At 45.1% G+C, this 26,704-nt stretch overlaps 1 protein-coding gene across 1 annotated transcript in view; it reads left to right on the top strand.

The window, feature by feature from the left end:
* The window catches only part of LSM1 (LSM1 homolog, mRNA degradation associated), a 277,709-nt gene that overhangs the window by 203,423 nt on the left and 47,582 nt on the right, over nucleotides 1-26,704 (top strand). The window contains exon 3 of the mRNA XM_069213946.1: nucleotides 12,158-12,273. Within this exon, the coding sequence (XP_069070047.1) occupies nucleotides 12,158-12,273 (116 nt within the window). The remainder of the gene's footprint in view (nucleotides 1-12,157; nucleotides 12,274-26,704) is intronic.

Genomic DNA, 26,704 nt, shown 5'->3' with positions numbered 1-26,704 from the left:
AATAATCCACTTTCTCATGTCACCCATTAGGCCACTGGGTACACTCCTTTTTCTCTTGGACTGATCACACAGTTCATTCTCACAAGCAACCTGAGCAAGCCCATCCCAACCACCTCAGGCTTCAAATATAATCTTCACTCAGCCCATCCTTCCAGTGTGCGAGCTGTTTTTTGCTCAGAGTTTTACTTCAGCACTCATCCCTGAGAAGCATGAAGAGTCCTAGTCAGTTTTTAGCCCTAATTCCGTTCTCCTGTGAAGGTGTTGTCTAGTGCCCAAGCAGACACAACATAATCCTAATATGCCATAAGAAGTGCAGCCTTTCTTCCGTTTCGATAGCCGTAGTCCTATTTTCTAGCAATATTGTGCACACACCTTGGATAAGTGCACTTTCAAACGTACCATGTCATCCAGATCTTAAGTCCTGCTTTTAACTACAGTAGGGTTTGAAGACGCCTTATATAAACCTTGGCAACAATAGTGGGTCAACTGTAAACTACCTAATTTTTACCTCTAGGAAATTTCTCAGTTTGGCTATTAGTTTCAGCAGCTTTGGAAGGTGATGGCATGTGTTTTTTCGCAATCAAAGCACTAAGCTTTTTGTTACACACAGTCGACATTTTGTTAGCCCTTTCAGTCTAAACAGTGGACCTTGTTTCATGCCTGGTGTACAGAACCTTGTGGACTATATTAGTGACTGCTACACAACCTGAATGCTCTGCACTGGGTCATCTTATACTTCTGTATAGTACCCAGTGTGTTAAATCTTGAGTCACTCATGGCATGTCCGCAACCACAGTTAGGCTGGGTGTAAAGTTTGTGTCTCGTCTGACGATGAAAATATGCAAGAGGTGTGAGCAAGGTACTGCAGAACGTGTGGTACTGTAGGTCATACCATGTCATCCATAGGACACCAGTGGATGTCATGGGTATTATTTTTGTTTCCTACAGCATAGGACATCTACACAAGATGAGCAGGTGTAGAATTGCAAGGTACAATTTGAAGGAGGCAGGTCATGGACATCAGTAGGACAGCCCATTGTGACCATGATTAACCAAAGAACTTTAGTAACTGGGTTGGAAGCTGGTGGGAAGAACCCTGGAGACGGATGAGGAGGAGGCTGGTGAAGGGAAGTTGGTAGAAGAACCACTTAGAGGTTGTAGGAGGGGGGAAGAGGTAGGAGGGGGTTGTAAACCTGAGGTAGGGATCCATTAATGAGAACCAAGTGATTGGTGCAGAAAGATTGCAGAGGCTGTGAATGTTTGTGAACAGTAGGCAGAGACATGAAAATATAAGGAATCACAGTCGTGCTAGGGTAACTGGTGGTGATGTGAGGGAGGTGTAAACAGTTCATTGGTAATCTCCTTTAACAGTGGTTCCCAACCTTTTGACTCCGGAGGACCCACACTGAATCATAAGTGGAAGCCTGGGACCCCCAAGCAATTTGTACGATTTCAAACATTAAAACAGTAAGTCACAAAAAATACACCTACAAGTACACACCAAGTCCCTATAAGCGGCGGTGGTCTGTGAGCGCAATGCTGGTGCTCGCGGCCTAGCTTGGTGGCTGCAGCTGGTGCCTGGAGTGTCGGGCTGACTGGGGGCTGCACCTGGGGCCTTTAACCGCCTAGGAGGGAGCAGCGTGGAGGAGAGTGGGCCAGAGGAGAGCATGGCGAAGGTGGGACAAGTTTGTCTCCCTCTGCTTGAGCGGTGCACTGCCTGGCTCATCGGGTCTGAAGTGCGGTGTGTTTGCTGGAGTGCTGAGGGCTAACGGAGAGGAGTGGCACGGCCAGGCCGGGCTTGGAGCTACCTGGTTCTGCGGCGGAGGGTGTGTTGCAGTGACGCCAGGGCCCCTGAGGTGAGCGTGATGGGGCAGGCCCTGGCTGTGGGGCCTGAAGACCGAGGGCCCTAGGCAGAGCTGGGACTGGCCCTCGGGACCTGGAGCCTGAGACGTTTCTGGGAGTGCCCACTGAAGGTGACTGGATTTGGTCAGGGTGTCCCCAAGTAGCACGGCATTACCAACAGTGGAGAAGAGACACTGGGCCCTGAAGGTGTGCTGGGACCCTGATAGACCCCTTGAAAGGCCGAGCTGTCCTTGTTGTTAGACCAGAGCTGAGGGGGTGAAACTAACTACGTGACTGCAGACACCTAATAGTCACCAGAACTTATTGAACTGGCGAGGGTTGCCTCTCATCCCCTGTGACTTATCCTGCTACCAAATATTGGCTGTTGCACCCATTGGGGCCCCACTGATGGGTAAAAGCATGCGACTGGCCTGTTGCTGGTTAATACCATGGAGTTATACACCAACGCTGCCCTGTCTGGGCAATGGGAGACTCTCCTGACCTGGCGCGGGACTGATGCTGGGTTGGATACCCCTGTCGTAGATCCTTCGAGAGCTGAACTGTTGGCGGCGATTCAGGGATCTAGGGAGGCCTTGGAGGGGAAGATTTAATCAGTGGCAGTCAAGATCAATCTCCTCCAGGCGGACCGCTGGAAGGTATCCGACAGGGTGTGCATCACGGAGGGCTCGATTTTCGAGCTACGGACAGAGGTAGATGCACTGCGGAGACAGATGGCGGAGGTTAAATCCAGCGCTGGGACCCTCGAGGACAGAGTGGAGGACGCGGAGAGCAGGTCCCTTCGCAACAATATCCGGCTTATTGGGTTCCCAGTGCGGGCTGATGGGTCGGCCCGGAGGCCTTTGTGGAGCGTTGGGTGCGAGAGGTACTCAAACCCATTGGACTGTCCAGTATTTGCGATCAAAAGGGCACACCGTGCATTATTTGCTCCCCCTCGGCTCGGGCACCCCGAGGGCCATCATAGCCTGCATACTCAACTGTAAGGACAGAGATTGCATCCTTCAGGCCAGTCGTGAAATGGAGTCAGTTCACTTTGACAATCACAAGATTTCAGTATATCCGGATTACATCAACAAAGTACATGGATCGAGAAAGGGATTCTTGGAGGTCAAGGCCAAGCTGCGCTCGCTGAACATACGCTATATGCTGCTGTATCCTGCCCGGCTAATTCTCATGGAGGCAAGTCCCTTGTTTTTGTTGTTGTTTTTTTTACATGCCAGAAGATATGTGGACATGGCTGGAGATATGGAACAAGGTACCTTGTGGGGGGTGAGACCCCGGAGGAAGCACGATGGAACTACACGTGTGGCCAGTAGATCAAACTGGAGGTCGTGGAAGGCAGCTGGACAGTTGGAGTTGTCCCCTGGAGAGGGGGCAAGTCAGACCAGGGTCGAGATCCAGGAATATGGCACGATGGCACTGACATGTCAGGATGTGACAATTGAATCCATGGAGACGGCTGATGCAGAGGGTGGTGGCAGTTGTTGGCAATTACACTTGCCTGTACATTTGCTAGATGTACTGTGCACGCCATGTTTCTGACTTGTTCTCCCCTTTTCTTTTTTCTTCCATCATTTCTATCTTGTCTGCTCCGGTGCTTTGGGAGGGGAGTGCGGTCTTGCGGGTGGAGGGGGAGGGGAAGGGATTGGTGGGGATGTGGATGTCTTGACTTGTAATACTTGGTCACCGGTTGAGATGTTATATGATCTGGGGCAGGGCAGCTTCTCTCTATTATGAGTGGTAGGCCATGTTTCAGTGGGTTGGGATTAGGCTATGGGTCCTGACAGCATGGTGCTTTATGGATGAGCAGTGGTGGTTGTTTCAATTGTTTTGCTGCCTGTCTGGGAAGGGGGGTGTTGAGTGTTTTGACTTGTTTAATACTCTCCTAGGTTTAAGAAGGGGCTGTGCATGTGTGAATTCATACACATCTCTAATATGTGGAGGGGCATGGTAGGATGGTAATTCAGGGAGGTGGGACGGCTCATTTGGGCTGAGTGAAGATCATGGATCATTATGGCGGAGCACATGAACATCTTGACCTGGAATGTCCAGGGCTTAAAGGGCTACTCTAAACATTGTAGGGTGCATTTATTCCTCCGCCGTAATAAGATATAAATAGCTTACCTACAGGGAACCCACTTAGTGGGGGAGGAAGTTCAGCAGTTGGGGAAGAAATGGAGTGGCAGCTGTTCTCCGCAACATACTCTTCTTATGCAAGAGGGGTTGCCATTTGGATTGCACGTGGGGTGCCTTTCAGACACCCATATAGAGAAGCAGATGTGGAGGGACGCTATGTGTTGGTCCAGAGGATGCTAGATGGTAGAGAGGTTATACTGCTCAACATTTATGCACCCAATATAGATGATAAATTACTCTTCATGCACCTATGAGAGTTATTGGAGGGCTGTATAGAGAGACCGATTATATGGGCAGGGGACTACAGTTGTATCCTGGATGGCCGAATGGATCGACACTGGCCTGACAGAGCACTAAACCGCTGATGTGGACCTCTCTTGCAGCAGTTATGCATGATTTGGGGTTCAGGGATAGCTGGTGGGATTTACATCCAGAGGGTCATGAATTTACACGTCATTCATTGACACATAACTGTTATAGTCATCTGGATCGTATATTAGTGAGTGGCATAGATCTGCAGTCCTTGGTGGAGGTGACACATTTGGGTTGGTTCCTATTTGATCGTGCGCCGGTGTTGCAGTGGGGTCCGCCTGGGCAGCATGTATGCGGCTGGCGCATGCCTCCAGATCTTTTAGCGAATCCAGCATGTCAAGAGGCTATTGCGGGTGCTCTGACTGATTATCTGGAGTTTAATTGGTAGTCTGCGACCACCAAGGCATTGGGCTGGGAGGCACTTAAGGCTGTCATGCGTGGGGCCTGTATGGGTGTGACATGTGGAGTGCGGTGCCTGCTAGAGGCGACCTTGGGGGCGCAGGCTGGCAGTTCTGCAGGGCTCTGGGGAGACATCGCAGGATATGTGACAGGAGATGCTAAAAGATCTGCGCGAAGTGCAGTTGGCATGGGACAGGTGCACGCTTAGGGCGTATCGTCAGCCACTCCATAGGGAGGGGACAAATAGGGCAAGCTCATTGCATGGATATTGAGACAGGAACAGGACCCACCTATTCTGCAGGTCCACACACTGAATGGGGATCTTGTAACTAGTAGGCAGGATGTCCTGGAGGTATTCCTGGAGCACCTTTGTGCAGTGTACAGTGCTGGAGTGGTAGGTCCACCCGAGTGGATTGGCGGTTAGCTGGATGGAGTTGGGCTGCCCAAGCTGGCCCCTGAGCTTACACAGAAATTGGAAAGTGAGTTAGATGTGGAGGAATTGAGTTGCTATTCAGGCCCTCAACAGATCCAGAGCCTCGGGTGGGGATGGATTTCCTGCAGAGTTTTAGCAAGCTTATTCTGCCACACAAACAGGAAAGCTGTTAGAGGTTTTTCATGAGGTTCAGGATGGCGGGATACTACAGCGTACGATGATGGAGGGTGTTATCTGTTTGTTGCCCAAGCCTGGAAGGGTTGCGGCCAACCCGTCTTTGTACAGGCCCCTCACGATGCTCAACACGGACGTAAAAATATTGTGCAAAAGTGGTGGCAACACGGCTGTCGACGGTGGTCCACACACCGGTTCATGAAGATCAGTGTGGCTTTATGCCTGCACGTAGTACCTCTCTTAACATTCATCGACTCGCTCATAAATTACACGAAACGATGGCCTGTGCTTCCGACTTGCCATTAGTATCACTCTGCTTGGAAAAGGTGTTTGATACAGTGGAGTGGCCATACCTTATGGCTGTGCTGCGGGAATGGGATTTGGTCCTGTCTTCTGTAGTTGGGTGTGGCTTTTGTATACCAACACAGTTAAAGTTCGAATTGAGAGAGACTTATCAGGGGAGTGGGAGGTGGGAAGGGGCATTAGGTGGGGGGCCCCCTCTCGCCACAACTATTTGCCCTTGCTATTGAGCCATTGGTGATTCTGCTGCGTAGGGATATGGAATGATGGGGAGTTAAGATTGGTGTTTCTACTCATGTTCTCTTTATACGTGGATGATGCGTTGATATATGCCCATACCCCCTGCCCGGGCGGTACCTGTCTTGCTGGGGCTCCTTGAGACCTTTGGCACGGTCTCGGGTCTCAGAGTAAATGTTGGGAAGTCACTCCTGTTTCTAATGGGCAGTTTGGTGGGGGTTTGTGCTGATCGATTGCCTGAGCTTGGCCTCCACTGGGAATTGGAAGGTTTTAGATACTTGGGTATATAGGTGGCCCATTTGGAGGAAACATATAGATGCCTCAACGAGGATAGGGTCATGACTAATCTTGAGGGGTCAGTGGCATTTTGAAGTCTACTGCCCCGGTCTGTGATGGGTAGGGCAGCTGTGGCGAAGATGGTTTTTCTCCCGCCTTGCCTTTATCTGATTCAGAATGCCATGTTCCTGATCCATTCCTCCTTTTTCCAGATGTTAGACAGGTTGCTTATCTCCTTGGTCTGGGCCGGACGTCGTCGTAGGGTGGCATTGTCTGTTCTTAAACGGGATATGGAGAATGGTGGTCTTCCCCTGCCTGATATGCAGCATTACTATTATGTGGCCCATTTACATCATGCGGCGCAATGGCTGACAGTATCAGATAATTGGGAGAAGAGGTTGTTCCTCAGTATGTTGGGTGGTGACACATTGGTTCAATTACTGATGAGAGGAGGAAGGTCGACGAAGGGAGCTCCTTATCTGGTGAGGCAGACCGTTGCAATCTGGGAGGCATTCGTGGGTAAAGTGCTGGGTAGGGAGCAGTTCGACAGGGAGCTCCGCATTTGGGATCTTGCTTCATTCAGTGCCATCTATATCGATATGTCTATGGATCATTGGAGGGCCAGTGGCTGCCAGACTAGTGGGTATCTTTACCCCAAGGAGGTATTCATTGAGTTCCCGGAGGCTCAGGACACTTTTGAGGTGGGGCCGGGCCAGTTTCTTCAGTATGCCAAGCTGGAAAGTGTGGCGCACTTGCACCACACTGACTGGGATGCCAAGCTGAAAATGTGGTGGTAGGCTTGCTTCGATTGGGAGAAGGGGGGGCACCTCATCTCATTCTATAAAGCTGTCAGAGGTGATCAGGTGCTACCCCGGTGTGTGGCACGTGCTGCGAGGAAGTTGGAGGAGCCGGTACCAGACACGGATTGGGCACAAGTGCGTTTGCTGGTGAAGAAACTGTTCTGCAATCACAGATTTAAGTTGCTCCATTTTAAATTCTTGCACCGCGCATATGTGACCCCCGGGCGCCTTAATTGAATAACTCCTGATAGGGTGGCGAAGTGCACGAGATGTGGGAAGTTAGGCGCCAGTTTTTTTACATCTAGCCTGGACATAGGGGGGCTGGGGATACTGAGAGAAGGTGGTTCCGAAGATAACAAGGGACTGGCTTAGGGATATCCTTGACCCCGAAGGCCTGCCTTGTGGGAGTGGTACCTAGGCCCAGGGGACGACAGATGCATCATAAAATGGCCCAACTGGCGTTGCTGTTAGGCAAGAGACGAATGGACATATGCTGGATGAGTGCTCTGGTTCCCGGGGAGGAATCATGGCAGAGGGGTTTCCTTGAATAGGGAGTGGCGGAGGAAGTGCATATGTGTAATACCTGCAGAGACAGAGGGACCTTGGATGCCGTAGTTCTGTCAGGTACCCTACTACACAACTTTACAGAGGGGGATGAGTATGATTCCCTTGACGGCTCAAGTGAGGGGGGGGTGATGTGCAGACGCCATTGTAGTATTTTTTCTATTTATGATCGTAACGTTTGATGACTAATAGTGTTGCCTGGTGGTCCCCATCTGTGGTCGTTGGGTCACCTGGGCATTAATGTGCCTTGAGAAGTAGGGGCCCCAGCTCTGGTGGATACGTGATCCAGATTGTATGTATTGCCCTTGCCATTGCTCAGGCCTCTGAGAATGTTCCTTCATTGAATTGCCGAAATGCACTGCTTGTTATGTTTTGTTTTATTGTAATGTTCAATCATGACTGATGCCAGACATTATAAAAATACCAATAAAGTTTAAAATATATATATGTGGTGGAGAAAGGAAGTAAAATAAGTACCTCTTATCTCTCCATACCCTCAGTCATATGCAATTCATTTGTTTTATAGCACCTCTCATACCAGTGTAGGATGTGGGAGCACTTTACAGGGGACTACAAGGTGTAGGATTCACGTCATCCACACTGGTAGGCGTTTTCTAAGAGTGCTTGGTCTGGAGAAGCACAAACTCAGGATTCAGAACACAACACAGTGGTTAGCATTGACTTTAATAATAAGAATGTATATATACGCAAGCAAAACCTTTTTAGCAGCATAAGGAAAGTGAAAGACTGGGGGAAAAAACAACAAACTAATTTGCGCCATACATTTTGCATGCAGCTCTTTAATGGCAGTTCATAGCTCACTATTCTAGATTACGATTGTAACTAATGAACTGCACAGTTACAGAAGACTCTGGGACAAAAGCAGTATCTCACTGTGCTATGCACATAAAATACTGTTCTTTGCATGATACACATTCTTTGCAGCAGGCATATTAACTATCTGCGACACCTTAGATGAGTCAAAACTGCCACTAGACAAAACTCCTATCTGTCTCCAGGATGTTCATTAATCACCAGAGTTATCTTGATGCTTTTATTTTTGCTCAAAGGATGCTGGATTAAAAAGGAACTTTGCAGTGCTTTTAAAATTGATGCACAAAGGAAGTAATAAATATAAAAACACATGTTTGTCAGAGGCCTCGGATGGAGAAGTGCCTTCCTCCCAGCCAAGGCCTGGGAATGTGTCACATAACCCTTGGGCGCTGCAGAACCCAGGTTGGGAACCGCTGCCCTATAAAGCATGCTGGCAGAGGAATAGGTAATAGAGTAACTAATGACAATCATGAGAATGCTCAGAGAGTTGCATCTGATTGTAGGTGAAGTCGGACCCGTACCAGTTCTTGAGGAAGTGGGGTACTGCAGTTTAGAGCAAGCTACGTCAGCTTCTGTAGGAAGTCGATGTACTGTCTCCTAGCGTAATGTATTGTAAAGCATGGGGAGAATGGGGTAGGATAAATATTCCAGGATGGAAGCCCAAGTCACCATCAAGTGGTTGCACTGATGTAATTCGAGTGGGAAATACATGAGTGCCATCCAACCCACTTTATTTCAAATGGAGAAATAACTCCTGTGGCATTAGAACAGCTGAGGGCTGTACGGTATAGCCCAAGTCAGCCTCTATTTGATTAAACACTAGCTTGGGTTCCCCAAATTAAAATAACCTATAGTTGCTATGATGCATGATTAGATTGTTGCATTAATTGGATTTCTTTGTTATTTTGTATAGCACCTTTTTGAATGTGTTGTGTAGTGCTTTGATGCAGAGCTTCCCTTGATTTGTGAGTTTGCGCTTATGACTTGTGGGTTGCTTTCCGAATGGGGCAGTCAGTGGACATACCTGCCACATTGAGCGAGTTTGCAATTGTGTGGCTTTTCTCTACTGATGGGATTCATTGCACGCACGTATGTGGACCTTGTCACTCGCCATCTAAACCCATGTGGATTTGGTGTATGTTTAGGTTTTCTAGACAGGGTGCATCACAGTGAGGTTGGTGGTGCAGATACTCTGACCCTCATCTTAAACAGAATGAGCTGTGGAGGTGCAACAGTTAATTTAGGGGTTCCCCACAAACTAGAAACTATATTTGCTGGCTACCGTTTGTATGCGTTGGTGAATGCTTGTGATGGTACAGAATCTGTGTAGGTTCCTTCTAGCATGTGTGGAGTTGTTCTTCAGTTGAGCCTCAGGTAGCATATTAGTAGGGTAGATTCAGCTTTTCCTGTGACATGGGATTAACTACTTTGTATAACTCTCTTTAGGGTGCTCTAATCCTTTGAATTCTTAACAGTATTCTACTCCATGACTCGGGTTTCCATGTTTTCTTCTGTTTGTGTTTCCTCTGTTTTGCAGAGACCATGTTATTCTTTGTCTGATAAAGGTCTCCCTTTCATAGCTTTGTATATATTCTTAATCTTCCAGATACCCCTACCTTCCCTATTATTCCTCTGTTATGGACCAAGCACTGAAGTCTTTGTGTTCAGTTGTGCAATTGGTTATTCAATAATGTCATGATATCTGGGTGGTGAATAGTGGGGAGCAGGTTGGGGTCAGTTTGGTGTGGTGTTATGTTGGATTCTGTGTTCAGGAGTTTTTCAGATTGGAAGGGGCTGTGCCAGATGCTGAGGAGAAACCTATTTAGTGGGTTGTGTTATGTTTCCAAGCAGTGTTGTGCTGCTAAGATAGTTGTGGTTAAGTTGTGGAGCCAACCACAGCACCGAGACCGCCCTCATCGCAGCCACGGACGACATCAGATCCCTGACCGACAAAGGAGAAACCGTGGCCCTCATACTCCTGGACCTCTCTGCAGCATTTGACACGGTCTGCCACGGTACCCTGATACGTCGCCTCAGCAACGCTGGCATCAGAGGCAAGGCCCTGGAATGGATCACCTCCTTCCTCTCCGGAAGAACCCAGAGAGTCCGCTTCCCCCCCCTTCAGATCCACAGCTACGGAGATCATCTGCGGCGTCCCCCAGGGATCCTCCCTCAGCCCCACCCTCTTCAACATCTACATGACCCCCCTGACGAACATCGCACGCAAACACGGACTCAACCTCATATCCTACGCAGACGACACCCAGCTCATCCTATCCCTCACCAACAACCCCGCCTCAGCAAGAACCAGACTACACGAAGGCATGAAGGAAGTAGCGAACTGGATGACAGAGAAGACGGAGGTCCTCATCCTCGGCCCTACACCAACCGCCTGGGATGACTCCTGGTGGCCTCCCGCCCTAGGCAGCACTCCCCAACCCACCGACCACGCACGCAACCTCGGTTTCATCCTGGACTCTTCCCTCTCCATGACCAGACAGGTCAACTCGGTGACCTCAGCATGCTTCAACACCCTCCGCATGCTCCGCAAGATCTTCCGCTGGATCCCCACCGACACCAGGAAGACCGTCACCCACGCCCTCGTCACCAGTCGCTTGGACTATGGGAACGCTCTGTACGCCGGCATCACCATCAAGCTACAGAGGAAACTTCAACGAATCCAGAACGCCGCCGCACAACTTATCCTGAACATACCCCGCCACCACCACATCTCCGGACACCTGAAGAAACTCCACTGGCTCCCAGTCAACAAGAGGATCACCTTCAGACTCCTCACCCACGCACACAAAGCCCTGCACAACCTCGGACCAAAACTCATCAACCACTGCATCTCCTTCTACACTCCTCCTCTCACCCTACGCTCAACCGGACAAGCCCTGGCAGCCGTACCTCGCATTCGCAAAGCCAGCGCCGGAGGCAGGTCTTTCTCTTACCTAGCAGCAAAGACCTGGAACTCTCTCCCCAGTCACCTTCGTGCCATACAAGACCACCTCCCCTTCAGAAGGCAGCTCAAGACCTGGCTCTTCGAGCACTGACCCCCCCCCCCCAGCGCCTTGAGACCCTTACGGGTGAGTAGCGCGCTTTATAAATGCGACTGATTGATTGATAGTTTCATGAGAGCGTGGTTCATTTATGCTAGTCTTTACAATATGTTTTCAAAAGTGTTTACTGGTGTGGTGTGTGACAGTTCTGTTATATTGCTTGACAAACATGGCTTTAGTGCTTTGTTTTGCTCATGCAGGAGGTAGAGTTCTGTCTAGCGTGTGCTGCTAAAACATTTAAAGTTGTCTTTATAACGATGTTGGAAGATACTGAGTGGAGAGTGCTGTTGGATATCCGATGTAACATAGCTATACTGATTTGGAGGACGTGTTTGGTTTCTAGTTTGAGTGATACTCCTCAGTAGTCAGTACTCTGGTGGAGAGGGACGCAAAGTGGGGACAGATGGGTGTGTACGCGAACCGCTTACTAGGAATTAGTTGAGCTTTGTTTGACAATATTTAATTCATCTTTTTGTGTCTGGAGAGAAAACTCATTAACAAACAGTAAACATTGGCGTGGCTCAAAACACGGGAAAACCTTTTTTTTTTTTTTTAAATAACAAACTTTGAGGTGGCGATGCTTTAACTGACGGTCAGCTTGCTGTGAGCAGCGACACATTCAGAACCAGCCCCTTCTGGAATGCATTGCTTAGGTCAGTGGCTGCAGGCATTTTAAGGGCCGCCTTTATTCCAAAGGTCAAAGTTGCAAATACATTTTTGGGAAATTTGAAACATAAGCTAACAGGAATGCATTTCCCTCCTTTTTACAGCTAACTTGGTGTTACATCAGACAGTGGAGCGCATTCATGTCGGAAAGAAATATGGTGACATCCCCCGTGGCATATTTGTTGTAAGAGGAGAAAACGTGGTTCTTCTAGGAGAAATAGTAAGTAAACAAGCAGCTTTTCTGTTTCACCATTGCTTTTACCCCTCCCTGGTTTTTCGTACTCTGAGATTTAAAAAAAAGCCACCGCCTGTATTTCAATTTTTATTCCCTAAAACAGACGAAAAGAAATGCGGGACTTGTGCGCGCAAGAGAGACCTGATGCTCCAAACAATTGCGAGTATAGCGTTGTCGATGTTTAGGGGTTGCACAAGCATTTCTGTAAGGTTCATTTTCTAAAATGATTACCCATGAAACATCCAGGCACATTCTTGCCCCTGGGCCACAAGAGTCCTGGCCGTTGAAAAACTGTCCTTAACATACTTAAGTTGGTTACATTTTTTTTTTTTTTTTTTTTTTTTTTTTTAAGCTTATCATTGGTATTTCTGAAAGAAAGCCTGCTGCTGCTCACTGACTTTAACTAAGCGATTTTCCCCATTGACACTCTGTACCAGAGTCATCCAGATCAAGGGGCATACATTTTATGGCGCCCCCTTTACACATTGTGACAATTCAAGTCACATTTTAGCACGTGCACAACCTGTTTAAATTCTAAAGCCCTAGCAAATAATATGCGTTTGACTCTGCATACTTATGCTGCGTATAGGAAATCATTTTCTCAGTCTTTTTTTTTCTCTTATTAAATCTTTCATGTTCAGTTTTTGAAGTCTTGCAGTTTGAAGCGGTCTATAGTCAGCCTCTTATGGATCATACTACAAATGTACATTGGGCTTAGGGCCTGCCCGCTGCGTACCAGTGGTTGGCTGTATTATCACTTAGTTTCTTCCTTCTTTTTAGATTTCTTACCTTTCTCTGTTTGTGTTTATCCCCTCCCTGGAGCTGAACTTCTTTACTATCCTAGCATAGCAATTGTTATATATAGAAGCACTCGGGTGATAACCTCCTCAAAACTATAAGAGATCAGTGACATACAGAGAGCTCCTATCATTGTGTTTCTGGAAAGATGAATGCCCAAGAACATTGACTGAGGCAGAGGGTCTTGTGTTTTAGGCGCTATATCGGGATAGACATTTAGGAGAGCATAAATGTCATTTGAGCACAGCTCGTGTACAAGTCAAGTGGTTTTCATCATCCCCTCACACAGCAGTTGTATCACCTGGTAGTCATTTGTGGTGCTCCCAACAGTAGCAAGAAGAGGTTTCTTTCTTTGATGCCAACCATAGGTGCAGTATGGATCTCTTTAATAGACTGAATGCTTTCTGCATAGAAAATCATTAGCCGGTTCTGAAATGAAAGCTTTTCTCGTAGGGAGAATGCATATAAGGAAATGTGAACGCAAATAAACATATTTTTAAGCTCTGATCAACTTCCCGCCTATGAGACAATTGGAACATGAAGACTTTAATATGAAGGTATCCCTCTTGCAGGAGAAATGTATAGACATTAAGAACAGGTCAAAGAGTGAATATGTTAGTTTTAAAAACCTAAAAGTAGTCACTGTGGTCAAAGAACATAAGCTCTTCTCAACAAATTCCTGAAACGTCAGAGAGCTCAGGGAGTAGGCTGGGAGAGGAAAGCAGACCCTCCCCCTCCATTAGGACATCATACTTATATAACTTCATACTTAAATAAAGAGCCTATTATGAATGATCCCCCATCACATGGATCTAACTGCTTTGCAGAAAACCACGAGAAATGTATTGGAATCTTTTGCAAACTCCCCCTCTAAGAAGCAGCCACTGAGACATGGATATTGTAACTAGGTAATATATTGAGTTTAGGATGTTAACTGCCATACTCCAGGTGTCGTGGTTTCCAGACCTTACTAATCACACAATCTCATTTTAGGTTATGTTTCTCTTTGTTACTAACCCCTGGGGTTATTCTCAAGGAATAGGATAAGCTGCAAGAAAGGCATTTTGTCTTTCAGGCATCTGAAACTTCAACTATAAAAAATGTGACACTCCGAATCTAAAACTCATGTTCTTATGGAATTGCTACCTACTAGATCATTCTGTAGATACTAGTAGAGATTTTAATTTCCAACCTTTTGATTTATTGCAGTAGAAAATTAAGAGATATATTCAGATTGTCCAAATAAAAGAAGTAATACAAATGTAATTTGTAACTTTTGTGCTTAGTTGGCTGCATAGTTCTGTTAACCAGTTAAATTGTTAGTAAGGAGCAGACTCAAATTGGTATCCGAGCTACCATTGTTATCTTGGTGAACAGCAATGGTCTGGAACATTCTGGAACTTTGAACAGCCAGAAGTTTAGCACACAGTATGTTAATATATCAGACCGTTGTATGGCATTAAAATAAGAAAAGTTCAAACTCATTTTTCATCCGTCCACTCTTGTGTTCGTTTGGCAGTTCCTCAGAGCATATTGTTAAGCATAATTCTTGTAATATTTTATATGATGCTTACTTATTGCTACGTGACCTGAATCTCTTGCCTTCATGCATAGCTTGCTACACTGACTGGTCTGTGGGTAAATGGGTGTTGTCTTTGTTTTGCAGTTTAGATCCTGTGTGTTTGTGTTGTGCGCACTGACCACTAAGGTACAATTATTGTGTCCTGAAAAACGGTTCATAGATCTCTGATGGATGAAGTATGAGAAAACACCACAGGTTACCATTGTCAATATTATGGCAGCTCTGAACTGCTGTGTCCCTTTTTTGGTATTTCTGTTTCTTACTGACTAATCTGGTTACTGCACTGGGATGTCCATTCTGCGATGTTAAGGTTAATGTTTATGGTCCCGAGGAGGCATATGCTGTAGGGGGGCATGGTGTGGTGATCTACTGTGACTTTGTTACAGTTATCCCAATTATGATTGCCCTTGTGTGATGTAGAGAATTCTTCATAATATGTAGGTAGTTAGTATCTGCAATTGTGAACTAAATTAGTGTCCCAGTTAGCCAGCAGTATGTGAAAGACCTATTTAGTTATTTCATGTCTGCCAAATTGGTGTGACTGGTTTATTGCTGTGGGCTGATATAGTACTGCCTGATGGACATGACCTGTGGGGGTTCTTTCTTACATGAGTGTAAGAGGGTCAAGTGGTATACAAGAGTTATTATGCAGCCTGTTTGAACTGCAGTTGGCTGCCCAACTGCGGAGTGTTATGCTGTTAGTGATGGGCTAAAGGGTCCTATATGAATTTACTTTTCTATATAATACCCAGTTAGACGCAGGTAAGTACTTCATAACTTACCTGGACATAGAATGTTGTGTGCTGGTTGGCTTGCTCCATATCTGTGGACTGTAGATAGTACTCTAGGAGTTTTTTTCATGTTATATCCCAGTAATATGGGATGATGTAGTTATCTTGGAAAAAGCAAGGATTTCCCCACTCACCTGAAGTGTGAATACTCTAGAATTCTTTCAGTATTGGCGGGTAGTGAGTTCCTGAGCTTGGTAGCTTGTACTGAGGAAGCAGTGCCCCCTATGGATTTCTTAAAGTAAGCTTATGTGTTGATCCATGGTGCAGGCTGCAGAGCAATGTCTTATTTTGTTTGTATTGTGTGATTTTTAACTTGTAGGTATTTTGGTCTTTTTGCTGGGAGCATTTTTTTTTGACAATACAGAATGCCTTGAAAACTCCTCGCCTAGCTACAAGTAGCTAGTGAAGTGATTGCATGACTAGAGTCATGTGTTCACTTAAAAATGGAGGTAGATGAGAAGTCTTATGGCAGTGTTTTGGATTAGTTGTATTTTGCATACGATGAAGCCTTGCTGGCCAAGATATTGGCAGTTAGCTTAGTCAAACTTGGAAATAATCAATGTGGGGATAGTTTGTAGCATTTGTTGGTTTCCACTGTAGGGGAAGAAGTATCACAGTGTTTACATTGTGTACCACCTGCTGTTTGTGACCTTGTGACTTGCTATTAAGGATAGATCTGAATTCATGGTTGCCACTAGGTTTCCTACCTCTGAGTCACTAGAAGGGCTTCAGGTTCCTTAGTCCACATGGTGGTAGGCCGGTGTTCCTACCATTGTCAACAGGTAACATGATCTCTTGGTTGTTGAGTTTTTGGTGGTTACTAATCATCCATGCATTTATGGCACAGAGCAGTCCAGTTTTGATTGCTAATGGTCTCCTGGACCATCCATTTTAGAATGATTTGCATATCATCTGTAATGTTACACTTGAGGTTGTATGAAATAATCCCACTTGGAAAAGGGGTTCGGTAGATGATAAATAACAGAAGAAAAATTATGCACCCCACATTGTTGGGTATAAAAGGCTGATGTGAAAAGTGGCACGTATCCCAAGCTTCGTCTGTCTTTGGATTAAGTGCAATAAATTTTAGATAATTTTCATGTATTCAGGATCCATGGATTTTTATTGGTCTTGTGTGGTGGTGGACAGTGTTGGATGCTGCCGATACATCCAGAAGCAACAAAGCAGCCACTCCGTTCTTGCCTACAGAGAGTTTTAGGTCACCCAAATATGAGGGTAGATCCTGCCTCTGCGTGGTCTATATCCAGATTGTTGATATGACTTAAATTAATTTTCCTCTGTAAACTTGGAAAGTTAAGTAAAACCTCTTTATAACTAGGTAGGAATGGGCCATTCGATATTCGTATATAGTTTGCTGGGTCAAGGTTTTTCTTTTTGAAGAGTTGTCTAATGTATGAGGTTTTCCAACTTGTTTGGGAAAGGGCCTACTTCCAGGGAGTTGTTGAGTAAGCTTTTAGCTACAATCCCTGTGCTGGTTCTGTAAATGATATCTTAAAAAATTTTCAGAGGTGGAAAGGTGTTCTTGAAGGTATACTTGCAATGATTTTTATCTTTTTCATCTCTTCATTTTCTCCACTTGTGTTGCAGTTTGTTGAGTAGTGTTTTAATTCTTTTTATGTAGTCATTTATCCATGTGGTTGTTTTTTGTTGTTCACCTTGGATGTAGTGAGGAAGAGGTATAAGTATCCTTTAGGAATACATTATCTGTTGCTCCAATACTTAACCCCATGTGAGATGGGTGGGCTGCATTGTTGTGTAGCCATTTTAGTTATAGCTCCATGCACGTTATTTTTACACAGTAGGCCACTGTGCACTTTAACCTAGATATATTTTATTTGGCTTTGCATTGTTATTTTTACAGTAACCATTTTTACGGTCTTGTTTTATTTTCATCTAACTGTTTTTACCTAGCCCAGCACTGTTCTCTCAAACAAGACATTCTTGATCACTCTGTGCTTCATTCAAGGCTACAGTTTGGTACATTGCTGATGAACGTGGTAGAAGTTTAGTCTCCAACATTCGTAGAAAATACGCATCCTTACCTAGGGACATTTTCTCAGAACATCAGCTGTTATTATAAAAACACTTCCTAGTCCTGTTACACGTTAAGAGGGAGATTCCAGCCAGGGAACCACGACTGTATGCTGATTGCTGAATGCTTCGCTACAGATGCTAACGCAGACTACAGGCCTTTGCTCAGGTATGAGGGTTGTTGTCTTCCCAGGGGAACCTGAAAGGCAGAATTAGAGCTTAACATTATGTGCTCAGATTGTGACTTAGATAGGAAAATATCCATCGATCATAGTGACAATATGATATAGTTATTTTTATGTTTCACTCTTCTTGTCACCATTTTAATACTGTCATGTTGTGTCATCCTGGTTATTGCAGCTCACGCTTTGCTATCTAAAATGCAGTTGTTTTATTAAACCCTTTATTAAAACATATATTGCCTCTGTTTGTCGTTTATATATGAGACTGAAGTGTAAATGAGAGAACCGGATGTGACCTGAGTGTCCACGACTTCCCTTAGAAGCCTTGTATGTCATGCGCTCGGCTGCCCAATCATCACTATCCCCTGGTAGAGATGAGGCACTGCTAGTTGGACGGAGCAAAACCCGGATTTAGAGCGACAGGTGTCACCCGCAGTGGGTTAGACTCAGTCTCCCACACCGTGGACGATCCTGCTGCTCAAAATCCAGTAGTCTCATTAGAATAATGAGAGCCTACGCGACAGCATAAAAACTGACTTAAACTGCAAACTACTTTTAAGTGTCAGCATTAGTCCTATTTTAGATTTACACAGTGCATGTAGACAGAAAGGTGTATTTTTTTGAGAGTGTAGGCGCATGGGGACTCACTGAAACAAAGCCGTGTTCTGGTCTGTCAGTAAGTAGCCAGGGTCATCTTCATATCACACTCAAAATAGATTTTTTGTGATTGTGTCTTGCCTGGAAGAATAGGACAAAATCTAAAGCCTACTCATTGTATAAATCTTGAAGGTTGCTGACTTAACTTTAAAGAGGTCTGTTCGGCTTAACTACCCTGGCACCTGATTTTGTGAAAACATTTGTGATCTGGTTTACTTTATAAAAGCCAGCAAAGTGCCTCTTCAAATCCAGTTTAGAAAGATGTGCTTCATGTCCAGCTACCATTAGGAATACTAAACATGTTTGAGGGTACTGACTTTCTCTTTCAGGATGTCCTCATCAATAGTCATAAGCACTGAATAGTTCTGCCCATGTGCGGAGACCTGAAGCACTTCCTAAAATTTGCGTATGTTTGTGCGCACACACACACAGCCTATAGAGAGGCTAAAAATGTCCAGATTACATTGGGTTTTTCATTTTATAAAGCTACCCAATCACAGAAAATTGTGTAAATAATAAACTATAAAACATCCTTTACAAACCTTTATTTAAAAGGAAAAGTAAAGGAATTAGACATTGTTAGCCAATAGACTTCCATTCAAAGAATAACAGAGAAAACTGGCACTGAGCCTTTAAGAACCTCACAGCACCGCCTTTATCATATCATGTGTTAGGTCAGTTAATTTTTCTATCTCCTACTGTTAGGACCCTGGAGCACTATGCTCTGCATTTCTCAACAATTTAGTCAGAAAAATCCAGTGCAAACCTTTTTCAAACCATTTCAGAATTTAACATTTGATTTTTCACAGCACCTAGAGTACAGAGAACCCTTTGTCTGACACAAAGGACTTAATTTTTCTGTTGAGAATGCCTTCACTCTTTATGAAGTGCCCTTCCTCTGGGAAGAAGGCGACTCAGACCTACCCACATTGAATCTGTATTGTTTGTGTGCCAGAGTCCCATGGTCTTGAGACCTTTGTTCACTGCCAGAAGTTATCGAGGTATACTCTCAAGGACAGGGAGATAATCAGGTTTCATGGCCTCAAAGAGGAACAGCTGGATCCTCAGGAGGCCTTGGGGAACGTCTGTCTTCCACCAAAGCGCCCTTCTCTTGTTTCAAGGATCCCCACAGAGGACGATCTTGTGAGAAACATCAAAAAAATAGACGTTCCCTGTCGAAGCACACACTCGACGTTGAGGCTCACATCGCTGTTGAAGTCATCATTGACTGCTAGGAAACAACATTCATCAACTTCTAATTCGCATTGATCGACTTTGAGGTTGATATTTATCTGTATATGTGTATATATATATATGTGTGTGTGTTTGTGTGTGTATGTATGTATATATATATATATATATATATGTATATATTTATATGTGTTCGATGGCATGTGTAGCTGCAGATACACATGCTGTGCATTATCCTGCAATCTAGTGTTGGGCTTGGAGTGTTACAAGTTGTTTTTCTTCGAAGACGCCTTTTCGAGTCACGGGACCGAGTGACTCCTCCCTTTCGGCTCCATTGCGCATGGGCGTCGACTCCATCTTAGATTGTTTTCTTTCCGCCATCGGGTTCGGACGTGTTCCTCTTCGCTCCATAATTCAAATCGGGGAAACGTAGAAAATCAACGAAATTCGTCGGTATTGTTTGCGTTCGCGACCGGTTTAGTGTCATCACATCGGCACCGACAACAAGACCGCTTCGGCGGCCCTTCGGGGCTTCCGCACTTAATCAAGGCCTGGTCGGCCCGACCACACCCGTCAACAAAGAACTAATGGACCGGACCCCTTTCCATTTCTGTCCGAAGTGCCATGCCAGGTATCCTTACACAACCAGCATCGGGTCTGTAACCTGTGTTTATCGCCCGAACACAGAGAGGATACTTGTGAGGCCTGCAGAGCATTTCGATCCAAGAAGACCTTAAGAGATCGCGCAAGACGGTTACAGATGGCGTCGAAACAGTCACAACATCTCGACGCCGAGGAAGAAGAGATGCGGATATCCATCCAGGGTTCGGACTCGGATGAATCCGACGGGGATCGACCACCAACGGCGGCACAAAAAGTGAGTACACCTGCCCCGTCCCGCACCCAAGGTCAGTTCAAGAAACAAAAGGCCTCGGGGATGCCACTGCCAGGAGACCATGGCTCAACCCACAGAATAGACGGCGACCAAGTAACATCGGCACGGAAAAAGGCCAAATTAGTGCCGAAGACTTCAGACTCCTGTCGAGAAACCGGCACCGAAAAGAGTCTGCATCGAATAATCGAGTTGAGTAAACCTCGAAAAAACCACTCGGAGCCGAAACAGCCAATCTACTTCGGGGTTTCGATACCGAAAGAAACGGCTTTGGAGCCGAAAAAGACATCCTACATGGAAGAGCAGGGGCTCTCTCTACAGCTCAAAGAAAAGCACAGATTTGAGCAGGAACTGGATTTTGAAGAGTATGATCAAACTCAGCAAAGGCTAAAAATCCAGAAACACACAGGGGAAGATACAAACCATCCCTCCGCTCAAGTCCAAAAGAAAACTGACTTTTCACGAGACTGAGCTGCAACCAAAAGCCAAAGTGGTTAGAGAAAGGTCACCACCCCCACAATTCTCACCACAAACGTCCCCACTTCAATCACCACAGTTGTCACCAGTGGGTACACCAATGGCACAGTCACCCACACATACTGGGATGACTCGAGACGATGCGGACCCCTGGGATCTATACGACCCACCAGTTTCGGACAATTGTCCAGAGTGTTATCCGACAAAACCTTCGCCGCCAGAGGACAGTACGTCCTACATGCAGGTACTGGCCAGAGCAGCAACATTTCACAATGTAACAATGCACTCAGAACCAGTGGAAGATGACTTCCTGTTTAACACTGGCATCCACGCATGCATCGTATCAAAGCCTGCCAATGTTACCGGGCATGCTTAAACATGCACAACAGGTTTTTCTAAGAACCAGTGAAAGGGAGAGCAATCACGCCAAGGGTCGAGAAGAAATATAAACCGCCCCGTCAGACCCTGTGTTTATTACAGAACAGCTCCCTCCGGACTCAGTGGTTGTGGGGGCTGCAAGAAAACGGGCTAATTCAGTCATCAGGGGATGCGCCACACCCTGATAAGGAAAGTCGTAAATTCGACGCAGCAGTGAAAATAGTGGCATCGCAAGCAGCCAGTCAGTGGCGAATTGCCAACTCACAAGCCCTCCTTGCCCGCTAAGACCGAGCACACTGGGACGAGATGCAAGACATCATCCAGCACCTCCCCAAAGTGCATCAAAAACGTGCCATATCGAACAACCAGATCCGCTCTGCAATAGACTCTGCTGATACAGCGGCACGAACTGTAAATACAGCAGTAACAATTAGAAGGCATGCATGGCTGCAAAGTTCTGGGTTTAAACCAGAGATACAGCAAGCGGTATTGAATATGCCGTTTAATCAACATCAATTATTCGTGCCGGAAGTGGATACCGCAATAGAAAAAATGAAAAAGGAGAGGGACACGGCCAAAGGCATGGGCACACCCTACTCCTCTCAATACAGGGGAACATTTAGGAAATCACAATTTATGGGAGGGTTTAGACAGCAACCCTCAGAACCATCCACCTCCCAAACAAAACCCACTTACCAATCTCAGTACCAGAGAGGGGGGTGGTTTCGTGGTTCCTACAGAGGACAGTTCCCAAGAGGAAGAGGGAAATTCCAGCCTGCCAAGCAGACCCCTAGTAGCAAGCAGTGACTCCAATGTCACACTTCCCCAACACATATCACCAGTGGGGGGGAAATTAACAAAATACCACCACAATTGGACACATTACCACAGACACGTGGGTTCTGTCAATTATCCAGCATGGTTACTGCATAGAGTTCACAAGATTCCCTCCAGATGTTCCCCCAAGAACGCACAGAATGTCAATACAACACTTAGACCTATTACAAATAGAGGTCCAAGCACTACTAGCAAAAGAAGCCATAGAACTGGTACCTTATCACCAGAGAGGAACAGGGGTTTACTCCGTGTATTTCCTCATCCCAAAGAAAGACAAAACGTTAAGGCCCATTTTAGATCTCAGAACACTGAATCTCTTCATCAAATCAGATCATTTCTACATGGTAACACTACAGGATGTAGTCCCTTTACTAAAACAAGGGGAATACATGACAACACTGGATCTAAAGGATGCGTATTTTCACATACCCATCCATCCATCTCACAGGAAATACCTCAGGTTTGTAATACAAGGCAAACATTACCAATTCAAAGTGTTGCCATTCGGAATAACAACGTCCCCCAGGGTATTTACAAAATGCCTAGCTGTAGTAGCAGCTCATATAAGGAGAAATCACATGCACGTATTCCCGTACCAAGACGATTGGCTAATAAAAGCCAACACTCAACAACCATGTCAAATTCACACGCAATATGTAATAGATACACTGCACAAACTAGGGTTTTCTATAAATTACCAAAAATCACATTTACAACCATCCCAAATACAACAATACTTGGGAGCAACACTCAACACACAAAGAGCAATTGCCACTCCAAGTCCACAAAGAGTCCAGTCGTTTCAAAATATAAAATTAAGCATGCAATCAAACCAACAATACACAGTCAGGTTTGTGATGAAACTACTAGGCATGATGTCCTCATGCATAGCTATTGTCCCAAACGCAAGACTACACATGCGGCCCTTACAACAGTGCCTAGCAAAACAATGGACGCAGGCACAGGGTCAACTCCAAGATCTAGTGTTGATAGACCGCCAAACACACTCTTCGCTTTAATGGTGGAACCCTGTAAATTTAAACAAAGGGCGGCCTTTTCAAGACCTAGTACCTCACGCCATTATCACAACAGATGCCTCCATGATTGGGTGGGGAGCACACCTCAACAATCACAGCATACAAGGTCAATGGGACAGTCAACAAAAACAACTTCACATAAATCATTTAGAACTGCTAGCAGTCTTTCTAGCACTAAAAGCCATTCAGCCCCTTCTAGCCCACAAACCTATTCTTGTCAAGACAGACAATATGACAACAATGTATTATTTAAACAAACGGGGGGGACGTACTCGTCACAATTATGTATCCTAGCACAAAAAATTTGGCATTGGGCAATTCACAACAACATTCGCCTGATAGCACAATATATACCAGGCATTCACAATCAGTTAGCGGACAATCTCAGTCGAGATCACCAACAGTCTCACAAATGGGAAATACATCCCCAAATTCTAAAAGATCACTTCTACCGCTGGGGGACACCAAACATAGATCTGTTTGCAACAAAAGAAAACGCAAAATACCAAAACCTTCCATCCAGATACCCACACCCTCAGTCCAAGGGCAATGCTCTATGGATCAGCTGGTCAGGGATATTTGCTTACGCTTTTCCCCCTCTCCCGCTCATTCCTTTTCTGTTCAACAAACTGAGTCAAAATAAACTCAAACTAATACTCATAGCACCAACGTGTGCTCGCCAACCGTGGTACACCACACTGTTGGACTTCTCTGTAGTACCGCACATCAAACTAACAAACAGACCAGATTTGTTAACACAACACAAACAACAGATCAGGCATCCAAATCCAGCATCGCTCAACCTATCAATCTGGCTCCTGAAATCTTAGAATTCGGATATCTAAACCTCTCAAAAGAGTGTATGGAGGTCATTAAACAAGCAAGAAAACCCACAACAAGGCATTGTTATGCTAATAAATGGAAAAGGTTTGTTTTCTACTGCCAGGCTAATCAAATTACGCCGCTAAACGCCTCCATACAAAACATTGTAAGTTATTTACTACACTTACAAAAAGCAAATCTTGTTTTTCTTCCATTAAGATCCATCTCACTGCAATATCTGCTTATTTGCAGATTACTCATACAAAATCGCTTTTTAGAATCCCAGTTATCAAAGCCTTTATGGAGGGACTAAAAAGAATCATACCCCCAAGGACACCACCAGTACCTTTGTGGAATCTTAATATTGTACTAACACAACTCATGGGTCCAGCATTTGAACCCATGCATTCTTGTCAAATCCAATTCTTGACTTGGAAAGTAGCCTTTCTAATAGCCATCACTTCTCTACGAAGAGTTAGCGAAATACAGGCATTTACTATCCAAGAACCCTTTATACAGATACATAAAGTGGTTCTCCGTACAAATCCACAATTTTTACCAAAAGTCATATCACCGTTTCATCTAAACCAAACTGTGGAACACCCGGTCTTCTTTCCACAACCAGAATCAGTAGCAGAAAGGGCATTGCATACATTAGACATTAAAAGAGCGCTAATGTATTACATTGACAGAACAAAACAATTTCGAAAAACAAAACAATTGTTTGTAGCTTTCCAAAAACCTCATGCAGGTAACCCTATATCCAAACAAGGCATTGCCAGATGGATAGTCAAATGTATTCAGACCTGTTACCTTAAAGCTAAAAGAGAATTACCCATTACTCCAAGGGCACATTCCACTAGGAAAAAAGGCGCCACAATGGCTTTTCTTGGTAATATACCAATGACAGAGATTTGTAAGGCAGCCACCTGGTCTACGCCCCATACATTCACTAAGAAATACTGTGTAGATGTGTTAGCAACACAACAAGCCACAGTAGGACAGGCTGTACTGAGAACATTATTTCAGACAACTTCAACTCCTACAGGCTGACCACCGCTTTTGGGGAGATTACTGCTTTGTAGTCTATGCACAGCATGTGTATCTGCAGCTACACATGCCATCAAACGGAAAATGTCACTTACCCAGTGTACATCTGTTCGTGGCATGTTGCGCTGCAGATTCACATGCGCCCTCCCACCTCCCCGGGAGCCTGTAGCCGTTTTAGTTGCATGTAAATTGTGAATATGTAAATAAATATTCCTTTAATACACACTATGTACATACATTTCTACTCCATTGCATGGGCACCTCTAGTATCCTTACTTTACCAACTCCTCGCTCACACTTTGCAGGGAAAACGATCTAAGATGGAGTCGACGCCCATGTGCAATGGAGCCGAAAGGGAGAAGTCACTCGGTCCTGTGACTCGAAAAGACTTCTTCGAAGAAAAAAAACTTGTAACACTCCGAGCCCAACACTAGATGGCAGGATAATGCACAGCATGTGAATCTGCAGCGCAACATGCCACGAACAGATGTACACTGGGTAAGTGACATTTTCCATATATATTTATATCTATATCTATATATCTGTATGTATAAAATATTTTAACAAGTGGTCCGGGGTCCCTGCATGTGGGTGGAACTGTTCAGTGCTTATGACTTTGAGGATTCTCCTGAAAGGGAAGTAGGATTACAGGCAAGCAACTTTTCCTTACTTATGACCAAGTTGTCAGTTGAAAGGTATCTGAGGTTTACATTTCTACTGTGCCAGTACCTATAATCAAGTTTACAGGAATTGTGATTGCGCAGTTCCAGCATTTTTTTGCATGCTTATAGATTTGCCATATAATGTATCATCTGCAATATTTGCAGATTTTAGCAAAAAGAAAGTTTAAAGAGCAAACTGTTCAAAAGTTACTAAACGCAGCAAAATGTATGCTGTGCAGTTGAAGATACCTTGCAAAGCGTGACTGGTTTCCTTGCTGTGACTTATTTCTATATTTGGATGTTACACTGGTACTAATGAGATGCAACCAGTGTCCAGGCAGTGTTAACAAGTGTAAAAATTACAATATAATCAAGTATTACTATCCTCAAATGTGCCACAATATGCTGCATAATTCACCTTTTCTGGCACGCAAAAGTTACTCAACCCTGCCTCGTAAAGTCCAGTAGGCCTGCCTATAATAGTCTACTGTTGCTTGGATGAAAGTCCACTGCATGGCTCTGGAAAGCTGTGCGACCAGAGACTTTTTCCTGGCTAGCCTGTGATATTCCTTAAGTGAGTCCTTAAGTGTGAGTTTGACAATCCTGTGCGCCCAATAAAAATTCTCCCTTTAAAAAGGACTTGAGACATCTCAGCTGTGCTGTGATGTCACCCAAATTGTACCTCCCTTTCAGGTAGTAGTTACTGTCCTTTCTACCCAGGTCATGGCAGGCACTAGGTAATCGGAACATTAAACATTATCCAGTGATGCAAGCCCTTTTACCTCTACCTCTAAGGCAGGATTGCTTACATACTTACTTCCTGCAAAGTTTGGTGCAGTCTCCCGTAAATAGGGTCTTCTGGGATCCATATTGTCTAGGGCAGTGGTTCCCAACCTGTGGTCCAAGGACCACTAGGAGTCCGCAAAGCCACCTCAGAGGGTCCACGACTGCTTAGAAAATCAATATTAACAGATTAATAAAGTGTACATAAATCAAGTGGCTAAAAGT

Source organism: Pleurodeles waltl, chromosome 11, assembly GCF_031143425.1.
Source record: "Pleurodeles waltl isolate 20211129_DDA chromosome 11, aPleWal1.hap1.20221129, whole genome shotgun sequence".
NCBI lineage: Eukaryota > Metazoa > Chordata > Amphibia > Caudata > Salamandridae > Pleurodeles > Pleurodeles waltl.
This window is presented reverse-complemented; position numbering and strand designations above follow the sequence as displayed.